General features: G+C 42.2%; 1 protein-coding gene across 2 annotated transcripts in view; it reads right to left on the reverse strand.

Annotated features, from left to right (window-relative positions):
* si:cabz01090165.1 (uncharacterized protein LOC100333421 homolog) overlaps nt 1-13,180 on the reverse strand; it is a 54,497-nt gene that overhangs the window by 13,799 nt on the left and 27,518 nt on the right. For both annotated transcript variants that reach the window (XR_009063478.1, XM_057838952.1), the window contains exons 2-4: nt 2,236-2,327; nt 1,772-2,039; nt 1,342-1,542 (exon numbers count right to left, since the gene is read on the reverse strand). Coding sequence is in view for 1 of the 2 variants with exons in the window: in XM_057838952.1 (XP_057694935.1) it covers nt 1,342-1,542; nt 1,772-2,029 (459 nt within the window). In the remaining variant the exon portion in view is untranslated. The remainder of the gene's footprint in view (nt 1-1,341; nt 1,543-1,771; nt 2,040-2,235; nt 2,328-13,180) is intronic.

Here is a 13,180-nt window from a genome sequence, read left to right on the forward strand (position 1 = left end):
TATCATTTCTCATATTTACTGTAGGACTGCACTACTCTAACACACCAAATATAAAATAAATAGCATACCATAGTTTAAAGAAACAGAATAGATACACAACGCCATCTTATGACAGAAGCCCAATGTGTGCGTCACGAGCAAGATTGACGCACCTACTCTGGCAATCAGTTCTCCCGACAACGAACAAGGACAAAGACCAGTGCGCTTTGTCCTAAAACAAGTAGCGCCAGCCCGGTTAACAAAGTAGATAGCGGGCTCTTGGGACGTCAAGACCAGCGTCGGTCGCTGTGGCAACCACGTCCCATGCACGCACGAACCTAAACCGGCCATAGAGGGAAGGTCCCAAAAGCAACGGCCGGACACACCTTCGGCCCAGCCTCCTACACCACGGACTTAAAAACATTGGACACTGAGATAACACAGATTTTGCTGCTCGGAAACATTTTCTATGTAGCCTTGTGTTGGATCCAGAATTGTCCCTCCGTCGTCTGTTTTTGCCTTGTTTTTTGACCATTGTCGACGGATAAATTGTCAACCTGCTTTCGGTATGTCTTTTTCAAACTTTTGGAACATGGAGTTAGTACATAGGGTTAACACAGGAACGCGCGGAGTTTTGCTCCCTCCCGGGGGGCGCACGGAAGCGGTAAGCAGTGGAGCACCATTTCCGTTCGGCTGCCGCCGTTTCCGTGCAGCTTTGGCCGGGAGGACTAAATTCCAACACATGGAAGACCTTTGGAGAGATCTGAAAATGGCACCCTTCAAATGTCAGAGACCTGGAGCAGTTGGCCAAAGAAAAGTGGTCTATTGATGGACACCGGAAGCTGTTGTTCGCAGTTATTTTGTCCAAAGGTTGTACTACCAAGGATTAGGCTGAGGGTGCCAATGTTTTTGACTGGCCCATTTTTGGAGTTTTGTGTAAAATGATAATGATTTAATTTTTGTTTTTTTCATAGCAAGCCCAATAAATGAAGATATTATTACCAAAGCATTTATGAATGCAATCATTTTCTGGGAGAAATTGAGCATTATCTTGACAGAATTGCAGGGGTAGGCCAGCACTGTAGCTGCTGTTGGCTGTGTGTCGGCGACGTCTTTGGACGGCTTTTTGACAGGAAAAAGGCCACCTGCAAGTCTTTGTGTAAACACACTACATGCTTAACTTTGATGTCAAGTAGGGGGCCGGAACACAATGTCTCCTCAAAGGGTGAAACCACCAGTGTGGACAATGCGGTGCTTTCATTTTTTTGGCTTAACGAATCGCTAAAATGCATGCTTCTGACTTATTTTGTGGAGCCGGACGACAAATTCCGACGCGGACGAATGAGTGAGGCGAGGGGTCACCTGGAAGGCTCCCTGGGAAATGCGGTGCAGCTGGTTGTTGGCCAGGATGAGGTGACGCAGGTTGACCAGGCCCTGAAAGTGGCTGTCGTCCAGCGTGGTCAGACGGTTGGCGTCCAGGTGGAGCGCGTGCAGATCCTGGAGGTCGGCGAAGGCGAACGGCCGGATCTGACTGATGGTGTTCCGGCTCAGCGTCAGGTGGATCTATCGCCGCGACAACAATCCGTTAGCCGCCGGCTCGGGGCTATTAACATGCGATTGTTTTCGTGGCAGTTGCTGCGATTCCCGTTTGCTATCTGTTTTGTTATTTTTGGCTTCAGGCTGCCTTTTCCATATTCGGTCAACCGCCAGGGGCGGTTTTGAAGTCGGTGTCGATAATATAGACCGTTACTCGCACGCAAATGCAGCTCGATGCCGCTAAGGAGGCCGTTACCAGGCTGGACATGTTAGCGAAGTCTCGCTGCCTCAGCGTGGTGATGAAGTTGTCCATGAGACGCAGCTCGGCCGTCTGCCTGTCGATGTTGGGCGGCACGAAGAGCAGACCCGTCTTGGCGCACAGAACCGTGTAGGACGGCAGCAGGTTCTGACACGTGCAGCGCTTGGGGCACAACATGGACCGCGCGGAGGACGGGAGCAGCCAGCACGCCGCCGCCAGGACCAGCGGTAACGTCGCCCATCGCGGGCCCTCCATGCTCACGCTCCTGTCACGCACACAGCGTAAGTGATAAATAAATGCACAATGTAACAAATGACGCAATAGATAGTAACAGAGTTATAAAATGACACAAATCGAGCCGACGTAACACGAACTTGGCTATCATGTGTGACTACATTTAGTCCCCGGGTTACGACGTACCCGATCCGTACCCGGGCGAATCGGCATGCGGTAGAGAGTACCTGAAAAGGCAGTTCAAGTGGGTCTGGCTGCGGAGACGGAGTTAAGGACCGCACCACTCCCCGATAGGTTCGTCCGAGTGTTCTTCATTGGCCTGCGGGCGGGAGAGAGTGGACATGTTGAACATTCGTGAGATCGAATCAAGAAATTGTATCAAAAAATAAACAAAGCTCATCAGGTGCCTAATAGTTCATTTGTTGGCTTTCAAGATTTCAAAATAATAGTTAGGGTGGTAAGTTGCTGTTTGTGGGTGTGTTTTTTTCCCCTTACTCAGAAAGCCACTATTGTTTCTATTTCTTTTTTGAGTCACCCTGCCATTTTTTTTAAATTTTTGCTCATTATTTTTGTAAGGAGAACTGTTTGAGGATAAGGAGGACCGCCTGGCAGTGTGATTTGATTTATAATATTTTTGTCAATCTCTCAGTATTTACCCAATTAATGCTGTACAAGCGTTTGCGTGTGCAGTCGGGAAGAAAGCCCACGTAAAACGAAAAATTATTTTGTGTTGGTCTAATCTGTCAATTTACCCGGCCACGTGTTGTATACAAACTGCCCCGCTCACCCTGGTGGGGTGTATGGCATGGCATGGCAAGGGCATAACACTAGCAACTTTTCAGGATGCTCAAATTATAATAATAATAATAATACATTTTATTCATAACGCACATGGCAAAATCCGTTTTGCCACATGGCAAAAAAAAATGCCACATGCCAAAAAAATGCCACATACCAAAATTTCTTTTGCCATATACCAAAAAAATGCAAACTTACAAATGACATTTTGCCACATGCCTAAAACTGCCACATACAAAAAAATACCACATACCAAAATACATTTTACCACATACCAAAAAAATGCCACATGCCACGTAAAAAAACAAAAACAAAAAAACACCTCATGGCAAAAAAAAAAAAACCACATAACAAAATCTATTTTGCTACATGGCATATACCACGTTTGGTTCTCGGCCCTGCTGCTTTTGACTTGCTGAATGTGCCAGTCCATTTTTTCCCACTCAAATGCACGTTTGATTGGCTTATGACCTGACCCAACCCCCCTCCCGTCACACAGACACACGTGCACACTCACACAGCCCCAACAGATGTCAACAACATGCTGCCTCCTCTGCCCCCTTTGAAGAGGAGGGATATTAGAAATTTTTTTTGGCCAGCAGCACCCCGTGTTAGTAATGTAAAAAGACATCAGCGTTGTGGAGGAAACACCACTAGTTTTGCTATTAATAGTCCCATCTGCATCAGAGTTTTAAGAGAAATTAAACTGTGTGAACTTGCTAACCTGCAAAACGACTGCGGTCAGGCCAGCCTCCACAGGGAACAACTAAGTCAAGCTAGCTGATAGATCATTGTGGCTTCAGAGTGCAAATCTCTTTATTAAAAAACAAAACGTGGAGCTATCCAAGAATGGGTCCACTTCAGGGGGACGCTGACATGAACAGGGTAGTCTAGTACGCCTCAGATATAAATCGGTCCTTGGATAGCTTACATTTTTTTCATGATTTTTCTCCCAAACCACTTTTATATGACTTGACTTGTCTCACTAGAACGAGTCGTGACTCCACTCAAACTGCTGGGAATTCGATAGCCATTTAAGGAATACGAATTCATAAGTCCGGTCGGGAACATGACTGTGTACGCGGGGAATAGAACCGATGCACTTATGTCCGTGAGGCCAGCTGCCAAACAGAAACTAGAACTCAATCGCACACGCGTACCTGCGCGAGGCACAAAGACGAACGGCAACAGAGAAGTTCCATTAGGAAAGTCTTCTGCTCTTCCTGGAGACAAAGCTTATTTATAGATGGCGCGTACACACGCACGTTCACACTGCTCACACATTTTCACAGTGCACAAAAGCAAATAAAGATGAAAGACGTTGCGTGTTCAAACGCAAGCGCGTCCGTGAACCCAGAGTATCAGATAACCTTGATGGTGAGCAGGCAATCGAGACGGCGGATGCCCTGTACATGCGAACCCGATGCTCCTTCTACGTTTTATTCAAGAATATTTCTTAGTGATACAAACGATGAATAATTCGGCTTACTCCATGCTGATAATTATCAATATTTATTGGCTGAACTCTGTCATGTGTTTTTGCTGAGCAGAGCTAGTCTGTTTTATGGATATCACTTCATTTCAATGTCAATTTCAAATTTCAGAAGCGAATCCTTCTTCATCGACGGAGAAATCATCGATGGCGGAATCCTCCCACCCGTTGGAACGAGTCAAAGAAAGCGAGCAAATGGCTCAAAGGAGCCGTACGTCGCTGCCCCTTTAAACACGGGGTTCGCTCGATGCGTCCGGGCGAAAAGCGTGGTCGTGCCTACCAAGGTCGCCCACAACGGAAGAGACAACAAATAACTCCAAAACAATAATCTGCTAATTATAAGGAGGAGCAAGAAGAAGAAGAGTAAGGGAGGAAGGAATTAAAGCCACCGCAGTCAAATGTGACATTTTGCCACAGAGAACGCGTGTGACATTTCAAGTATTTGCAGAGAGTAAAGAACAAGTTGTGACAGACGGCGCGCGCATCCACCACTGGTCGAGGGTTGAGGGTGAGTGACGCGTTGCGAAAAGGCCAAACCATATACTTCACAATCAGTTGACATTAAACGGCGCGGGTCCGCTCCGTAGGGGGCCCATTTTCAAAAACTTAAAAATCAACTATTTTCAAAACCAAAGCTGCTAGCGAGCTAAAACCAAAACAGGCATATATGAGTCTCCATGAGCAGCGGCATTAAAAAATTGCGATTAATTATTTTTTATATGAGTATAACAAAACTTAAAATGTCTATAAAAATCTCAGATTTTATCATAGATGCATAAAAATCAGCAAATGCAGAGATAATCACTAGGGCTGTCAAAATTATCGGGTTAACGGCCGGTAATTAATTTTTTAAATTAATCACGTTAAAATATTCGACGCAATTAACGCACATGCCCCGCTCAAACAGATTAAAATAATAGCAGAGTGCAATGCCAACTTGTTACTTGTGTTTTTTGGAGTTTTGTCGCCCTCTGCTGGCGCTTGGGTGTGACTGATTTTATGGGCTTAAACACCCATGAGCATTGTGTCATTATTGACATCAACAATGGCGGGTACTAGTTTATTTTTTGATTGAAAATTTTACAAATTTTATTAAAACGAAAACATGAAGAGGGGTTTTAATATAAAATTTCTATAACTTGTACTAACATTTATCTTTTAAGAACTACAAGTCTTTCTATCCATGGATCGCTTTAACAGAATGTTAATAATGTTAATGCCATCTTGTTGATTTATTGTTATAATAAACAAATACAGTACTTATGTAACGTATTATATATCCATATATCCATCTTGTGTCTTCTTTCCATTCCAACAATAATTTACAGAAAAATATGGCATATTTTATAGATGGTTTGAATTGTGATTAATTACAATTAATTGATTTTTAAGCTGTAATTAACTCGATTAAAATTTTTAATCGTTTGACAGCCCTAATAATCACCTATATTTTCAAGATCAATAGGAATATTTAACATATAAGTTTTTGCCCGAAATCGCGACTTCAAAGTGCAATTTTGACATAAGTTTTCAACCGCTAATAAATCACTCTATTTTCAAATCAAAAACTTGAGGAAAGTATGCAGAATCATCTTAACTTTACTCAACAAAAGCAAATTTTGCATTTTTCTGTATACAATTGGCTGAAAATGACCGGATTATTTGAATGTGAAGTTATGTTATTTTGTTTGGATACAAAATCCAACATGTCAGCCATCACAAAACAAATCCATCAAGAACAAATTTTAATAGGTGATATATCGTCTGAAAAATGATTGCCAATATGCCAATTCAACCACTAATGTAGTGACATTCATTCATTCATTCATTTTCCATGCCGCTTTTTACAACCTAATAAATCACCCATTCCAATGCCATAAGTTTTTATTCTTAAATAAAACACAAACTATATTAAAAGAATAAATATGTAAAAAAAAAAAAAAAAAAACACACACAATACATACCAGTCATTTAAATGCAGAATATTAAATAGGTGAGAAATCCAACGCCATTTTTGTTCTCTGCTAATTAGAGCCCATCCATAGACTTCATAATGTATTGACCTGACACTTTTGCCATTCACTGCGTCACGCCTTCCCGAAGGGGGCCGCCCCAGACTCCGCTTCATTTATTAGCAGTCGGTCAGATGAAGCGATGTAATGCCGGATATACGTTGAAAAAGTAAGAAAGCTGTACTGCATACAAACAGGAAGGATTTGTTCTGTTTGAGGATTCAAGGTAATTATGATATTTTTCCTACCATGCATGCATTTTGAAACATTGTGAAAAAAAATCAATGGGAGGAATTAGCCGCTACTGCATTGGCATCATAGTCCGCAATATTTACGTAAAATAAATGCTAACTGCCCGGTGTTTTGTTTTTGACCAAGAATCAAGACTGTTTTACATCCATATCTATAAAGAATTCAGGGATTTAAACATTTATTCACAAGAAATTTTAACCGAAAAAGCTCTTTGTTTACATATGGCGGCCGCTAATTATTCACTTTATAAAAAAGATGAATCAAAACACCTATCTTTCTAAAACATGTTTATTAGGAGCCTGAGAGGATGAGGATGAGGAAGGCCCGATTCTCGAGCCTGAAGGTGCTGGCCAGGTGGGAGAACTACAAGTCTGTCAAGACCGGCTACAAGTTGACCCAGAAGGTGCTAGCGAGCTCTTTGATCGAGAAGCAGAGCGTCGGGCTCATCGTGGCGGTCGTCAACCCCAACATGGTCGCCGGGCTGAGGCTCCTCGCCATGACCACGGGCAAGAAGGAACACGGCCGACATCCTGGAGATGTTCCAGAGGACAAGGGAGAGCTGGAGACGGCACGGGCGCTCCTCAAGCGGCCATCTCTCCCCATGGCGTCTTTTGGAAAGTCCCTGATGTGCAGGTAGCACAAGAAGGATAGGTTCCTCCTCTCCCTTGCCATACACCACGGTGACGGCTTCAGGCACCTGCTGGAGTTCTTGGCGGTCAACTGTTTTGGTGTGAACTTCTTCAAGGATGTGACTTCAGAAGCGAGGAAAAACAAGGCCTCGGAGTGGCCGAATGGCAGGAAGACGAGCATAGTCGAGGAGGGCAGAAAAGAGACAGCGAGGAACAGGGACAAGTCGAGGAAGCTGACCAGGAAACGCAAGACATAGAAAGAGGGTATGTGATTGTTGAAAGACGAGGCTCACATCCTGGTAACACCGCATCCATTAGTTGAACTGCCTGAGTTATAGGACTATCTCCTACACATTTTATATTCATGTTTATTTAGATTTTATACTTTACACTTGCAAGTCACTTTTGAGATTTCAACTTAACTTATCCTACACTGTAAAGGAAGATGCTTCACAATTTCATTTTACAACTGGATAATGACAATAAAGGGCTATTCTTTTCTATTCTATTCTATTCTATTCTATTCTATTCTATTCTATTCTATTCTATTCTATTCTATTCTATTCTATTCAATGATAATTTGTGATTGTATATAGAATTTATTAATAGTCTCTTTATATATTATTTATAATTGATTGTGCATGTTTTCCTCAAGTATTAAGTTTCTGATGTGAAAATTGAGTGATTTATTAGCTGTTGAAAACTTGCAGTAAATAAAAAGAATTAAGTTGCTATTTATATATGTTAAATATTGCTATTGATGCTAAAAAAATATAGGTTATTATCTCTGCATTTGGTGATTTTTGTACATCTAGTGTAAAATCTAAGAATTTTATAGCCATTTTAAGTTTCGTTATACTTATATTAAAAAATAATTAATTAATTGTCACCTTTTAACCGCAGTTATACGTTTTGTAGAAGACTGCCAATGTTTCATAGCAGGCTAAAGTGGCTAGTACATTCTTTTTTCCATTACCCCAATGTAGCAATGCTAACATTTTACAATGTTTAATACAGATGTGTTTCCTTATTTTGTATGTCTGAACGTTAATTCTACAGTGTGTTAATGACCTTTAAACATCTGTGAAAGGAACTGGAGTCTCATATGCAATCAACACGCACGTGTGCACAAATTTATGCACGCACGCATGCAGTGATAAATTGCAGCTGGGAAAATGACTGCCCTGATTTTTATTTAGTGTGCGATAAACTGACATTTCGTATATCGCGAAAGACTTAATACTCCTACGTGTTATTTCTTGCCAAATGACGTGCCAGTCAACCTAACAGTTGCCAAGTGGATGAGTAAGGGCAAAACTTGTAGTGCAAGTTGTGCCGTTGGGGAAAATATATTCGGGTAAATTGTGCCATTGAGTCGGTATGCTAACAGATGAAGGACATCGTACCTTTTCTCATAGGCACCGTCTGTTTGCATTGTTCTAACGCACTTAATATAATCAATCAGGGAATTGTGTCGTTCCTCTTCTTTACCGATCGACTGTTTGTATTACTCCCACACACCCAATATAAAACAACTAGCACTTATACCATAGTTTAAGGAAAACAAGCGGAATATAGGGCATGAAGATACATGACGCCTTGTTATCACGGAAGCCCTATGTGTGCGTCATGCAACTGACTCACAATCAGTTCTCCCGGACAATCCAGAACAAATGGCGGGACGCCCTGTCCCAACACAAGGAACAACGGAGAACGCCCGATATCCAACTGATGAAACGACTGATAAGACTCCAAAAGCCCCTTTGACGCTGAGGTGGCAAAATTCACAACCCTCGTTGCCCTGACAACAGTAACTTCCAAATCCTCCTGTCCAATCCGTAAACAGACAATAATCCTAAACAACGCCCAAACACACCCTTCTTCTGCCCACGGCCCGCCCCGCGAGAGTCTTCAAAAAGACTTAATGTTGAACTAATCGTCATTTTTCTCAGGAACCTTTTGTTGACTTGTCATATGGTGACCCTGAATCCTCACCTGGGTCCCTCTGTCCTGTATGATCGCTGTTGACCTGAATGAATTGTCAACTTGTGCTTCACAGCCTTTTTCCAGCTTTCAAAATGGAGTCTGTACAAGGGGTTAAGACTAAGGTGAACGCGCGGAGTTTGGCCTTTTGGCCGGGTTGTTGGAAGTCCCGTCGGCCTGGGTCACAGGAGCTGCCGTGATTCCGGCAATCTGGCAAAAAAGTTCAAATTCCTTCAAACTCTCAAAACCAATTTATGTGTTTTTGACAAGCAAGACCGCTCGACTGGGCGCCCCTCACCCCGCTGAATGTTCTACTTCAATTCATTTCAGGCTTTTTCACTCATCCACCGTTTTATCGCCTAAGAACAACTTGGGTCACCCCCCCCCCCCCCCCCCCGCCCCGCCAGCACTCCTTTGGCGTGGCCAACAGGAAGCGACCCGTGCCAACCGTCAATTAGCCGGTGATAACTGAGGCGACGGAGCATTAGGATTCCTCACGCCTACATCCATCATCCTAATTAGCCGCCAAGGCGCTAACGGCGGTCGGGGCTGCGCACGCGATCGCCGGCAAACACGGCGAGTGAGTGACGGCCCTCCTCGCCGTTTGACATCGACTTAGCGCGGCTCCGGACATCGTCACGCGGCCGATCGAGCACTAGCGTGGATGCTCGTTGAAAGTTTCCCTTTCCCGCAGTCCCGTTTTGAAACGTTGGTGACTTTTGTTTTGTCGACAGTGTAAATGACCTTGTTCATTATTTTACGTGTTTGTTATTCATTTCCGTTTTTGAGAGTTTATACTTTTATTTTGAAAGGGCAAAGGAAGGCAAAATGCCGCAAAATGTATCAACTGCTGAAAAGACTAAGGAAGTTGGCAAAACGGCACGCTGAAGAGAAGGCACACAACGTGTGTTGCCGTCATGGTGAAAATAAGATCCAAAACAGTGTTTTAAGCTGCTAAAAGTTTTTAGCACCTGGTTGGTGAGGGAACAAGGTTCGTATTGAAGGTTTCATTTTGTAAATAGGTACATTATATTTCGCTAAGTGTAAGATCTGTTGTCTGAGTTTGTAGTATTTCTGTTCATTTTTTTTGTACACTAGAGGGTGCTGTCGCCTTACTAAATAATGATGCTTCATCAACAATGGGCCTTTAAGTGCCATTAGTATTGTGTGTAATGATAATTGAAAGGTTTATTTCATGTTACGGTTCATTTTATGTTATAAGAAAAATATATAAGGTTAAAAGGTCATAAATATATACAGTATATACAGTGATTGCACTCAAGGTAGAGAATGTCAAAGATAAGGTTATAATTTAAGGTCAAGGCAATTCATAAAGGCAATTCATGATATAATTCATTAATTAATGCAATTCTTGATATATAAATAGGGTTTAAGAAGGAATAAGGTAAAAGGTTATTGTTCATTTCTAATTGTGTTATTTGTGTGCACCGTAGCTCTTACAGTGTGTTTACATGAAGGTGGGAAATAAAAGTTGTAAACCATCAGTTTGAGAGACCATCTTGTCAACCGGAATGCTACAGACAGTAAATAAAAGACACTGCTGTCAACAGATTCTGCTTAACTTCCCGGTTAGGTCAGTGACACTTGTCGGAAAGTTGGGCAAAAGTAATGATGTCTGATTTCCAAAGTGAAAGCGGATTGTCGGAGCCATTGTCTCAATAAAAGAAGAGTATTTTTGTTAGAAAATGCCATCTGCTGGCCAGGTGTGCACATTGAGGACCTTCATTTGTAATGTCAAAGGGGGGTTCAAAACAAGATGGCGTCCACCGGTCAGTGTCGATTCAAAGGCTAATTTTCTTACACACGTCTTATGTATTTGACAACCTTTTGACTTTTCTGTAAGTTTGTAAGCCCCAATAGTGTAGGGCAGGGGTATCCAACTCTGGTCCTTGAGAGCTCCAAGCCAGCTTGTTTTCAACGTTTCCCTCCTTCAATACACCAGAAACAATTGATGAGCTCATTAGCAAGCTCTGCAGGAGCCTGATAATGATACCGATTATTTCAGTCAGGTGTGTTGGAGGAGCTAGACATGGAAAACAAGCTGGATAGTGGCTCTTGAGGACTAGAATTGGATACCCCTTGGTGCAGGGTTTTGTTGCTTCCTTCCCTCCATCCACCACCAAACCCAGAAAACATCACAAGAGACATTGACGCTGAGTTGAAATATGTTAAAAATGAACAGCAGAAGCCCTACTGTCAGTGGCGGACTTGGCAATTTTGGGGCCTAAGGCGAACAAATCCTGGGGCCCTCTGCATGGGTCAGGGGTTAAAAAGGTGAGAAGGGTGTGTAGGAAATATGTTCCGGTACACTAGGGCTGTCCTGTACTAATCGACACATTTTCTCCTGATTAGTTAGCCGACTAGTTTTACGATTAGGCGACTAATCTAATAATTTTCTTCTTTTTTTTTTTTTTTTTTTTTTAAATTAATTTAGCAATGAAATTTTTGTTGAAGCTGATTAATTCACAAAACCATTTTGGAACACTTAAATTCTTTATCAAAGTACAAATAATCATGTAAATAACAATAATTAATCACAAATAAATAATGAGGTTAAATGCTGATAGCATTTACTAGTGCAAAAGAATGGAAAGTAAACAGATTCAGAACACTGACTTTGCCTTTCCAACATTATTCAAAACAATTCTTAAAAAAGAAATTCTAGCATTATTATAATAGTATACTACTATATATAATAGTAATATAATAATTATAATAGTCATTGCCAATCATATTCGTCATAAAGAGTCTCATTTGAAAGCTATTCTTAGTGTAGAAGCTGTATTCTGTAGTATTTACTTTACATATTATAATATTAATTCTGAAGTATGTGGGATGAACTCCAGAAATCGTTATTTATATGACGAACATGACATGCTTTTATTTTTAAATGTTCACCGGAGGTACGTTCGCTAAACCGCTAACCGAAAGCTTTACACTCCGTAAAAAAACATTCTTCTTCATTGCTTGTGGTGTCACTAATAGATTTATTTATTTTTTCATTAGCAAATGCTGTTAACCAGCTATTGAGTGTTATTGTATGACTGACAGGAACTGTACTGCATTGTTTCGCCACAGGGTGTGCTGTCGTGTTTTCTATGTTACGTGTGATCAAAGAAGAAAGTTAAAAGAGGCATTAGCGGCCTGTTCTCAACGTCTCCCTCACTGCGCTTTGGCTCTCATGGAGAGCAAGTTCACGCATGGGTTCGAAAAAAACGATAGCCGACGTGCAAAGTAGCCAGGGAGCTGTAAAAATAGCGAGCTTAGTGGCGTGAAAAATGCGGGAGAGCTAAGTGAAGCTAACGAACTGCTAAGCGATGCTAAACGGAGCTAAGCGAAGCTAAACGGCGCTAAATGAAGCTAAGCGACTGATACTCAGTCCGTCGTCGTGGAACAGCCATTAGTGTGTGTGTGTTGGAGAGAGATAATATGAATGCAGCATTCAAATGGCTTTCTTTTTTGTTTTATTATTCGTTTGTTTGGTATGCTGACATAATTACACATGACAAATAGTTGGGGGTGCTGCTGGCTCCGGTGGCCCAAGCCCTTGCTCGTTGGGGCAAAGGCAGCTGGTTGGGGGCCCCCTACTGGTTGGGGGCCTAAGGCGATCGCCTACTTCGCCCGAATAGTAGATCTGCCTATGCCTACGGTGACTGGTTTACTATCTTAGGGTTTCACTTAAATGCTGTTTGCATAAAGTAGTTCTTATTTCGAAAGTGAATTCTTTATCGGATGGGTGACGACAGAAATGGGAGCTTTCCTGCGGAAATTCGGACAATTTCAGGCCTTCAAATGATTGATCCGTGGATCTATTTGACTAATTTTAATGGATATGGAAAAAAAGATACTCTGATAGCAGGTGACTGTGCCTCGCCAGATTCACAGAGCAATCAAGCCCGCCAAATGTCAGTGCGCCAGACGCGGCGGGGATCATCAATCTGAGAGCCCTAATGATAGGTTACGCAGTGTTCCGGGGCGGACAGTG

Source organism: Corythoichthys intestinalis, chromosome 6 (assembly GCF_030265065.1).
Source record: "Corythoichthys intestinalis isolate RoL2023-P3 chromosome 6, ASM3026506v1, whole genome shotgun sequence".
Classification (NCBI taxonomy): domain Eukaryota; kingdom Metazoa; phylum Chordata; class Actinopteri; order Syngnathiformes; family Syngnathidae; genus Corythoichthys; species Corythoichthys intestinalis.